General features: G+C 47.5%; 1 protein-coding gene across 1 annotated transcript in view; it reads right to left on the bottom strand.

Annotated features, from left to right (window-relative positions):
* Positions 1–993, bottom strand: part of JAKMIP3 (Janus kinase and microtubule interacting protein 3) — a 96,273-nt gene that overhangs the window by 36,592 nt on the left and 58,688 nt on the right. Inside the window, 1 exon segment of the mRNA XM_027771236.1 lies at positions 707–805. Coding sequence (XP_027627037.1) covers positions 707–805 — 99 coding nt within the window.

Below are 993 nucleotides of genomic sequence, written 5' to 3'. Positions count from 1 at the left end.
CTTTGAGAAAGAATAAAACATCTGCTAGGCTGACTGCTGAAGTTCTAGTATGGTCCTACTGCTCACTGTTATACAATGAGCAGGTCATCACAGTGACCCACTGAGGATACTGCCCTCATCACATAGACCCCAGAGGTATGGAGGCAGACACTAGTACTTTAGTTTGTTTTGTTTTGCCTTCTTGTTTTATTTTGCTTTAAATTTGCCAGAGGGCATGTGTGCTCCCTTGGGGGACAAGAGTAAAAAGTATCCCCAAAGGGTAATGGTCACACTGCAATCCCATCTTCTCTATTTCTCTCTCCTTTCAGGATTTTGGGCATGCATGCACATGTGCTCTGAGTCTTTCTGAAGCTGCTAGGTCTGGGCCTTGAACTGTGCAGTCAGCCATATGGGATCCAACTCATGTAACCACCAGGGTACAGGCTGGTCCTGGTTGTGCTTTTGTTTTCCCTTCATGACACCATGTCCTACAGTTGGTATCCCCAGCATTACGTTCATTTGCATGGCTGGTCTAGTTCTTCATTTGAAGGGCTACATGTTTTATAACAATTTGCCCTTTTCTTTTCCCACCTGGCCTTTTGGGCTTATATTCAAAGGCTCATGTGAGTTAGAAAGGCCCAAGAGCAAGAGCCCCAGCTCACAGCCCTATGGTCTCACCAATTCTGAGGGGTAACAGCACTGGGGGCTGGGTCTACAGCCCACGCACCTCGAGCTCCAGGACTCTGAACTCCAACAACTCATTCTGGTCTTTAGCATCCTGGACCTCATGTTTTAGCCGAGCCTCTTCAGCCTCCATTTGTTTAATCTGTAAAGTAAAAAAGGATACAGTGAGAAGGAGGCCAGTTCTCTTACTAGAAGACACATGAGGTCAGCTCTCTGGCTTTCTGGACAGATGACTGACCTTGGCATCCAGTCCCTGGAAGCTTCTCAGAGTGCTGGAGAAAGGTCCTCTGGAGTGTTTGTGAGACTGGGCAAGCCTCCACCCCTTGGTTA

Source organism: Tupaia chinensis, unplaced genomic scaffold, assembly GCF_000334495.1.
Source record: "Tupaia chinensis unplaced genomic scaffold, TupChi_1.0 Scaffold000197_1, whole genome shotgun sequence".
Taxonomy (NCBI): domain Eukaryota; kingdom Metazoa; phylum Chordata; class Mammalia; order Scandentia; family Tupaiidae; genus Tupaia; species Tupaia belangeri.
Note: the sequence above shows the minus strand (reverse complement) of the source record. Positions and strands in the feature narration are given on the sequence as shown.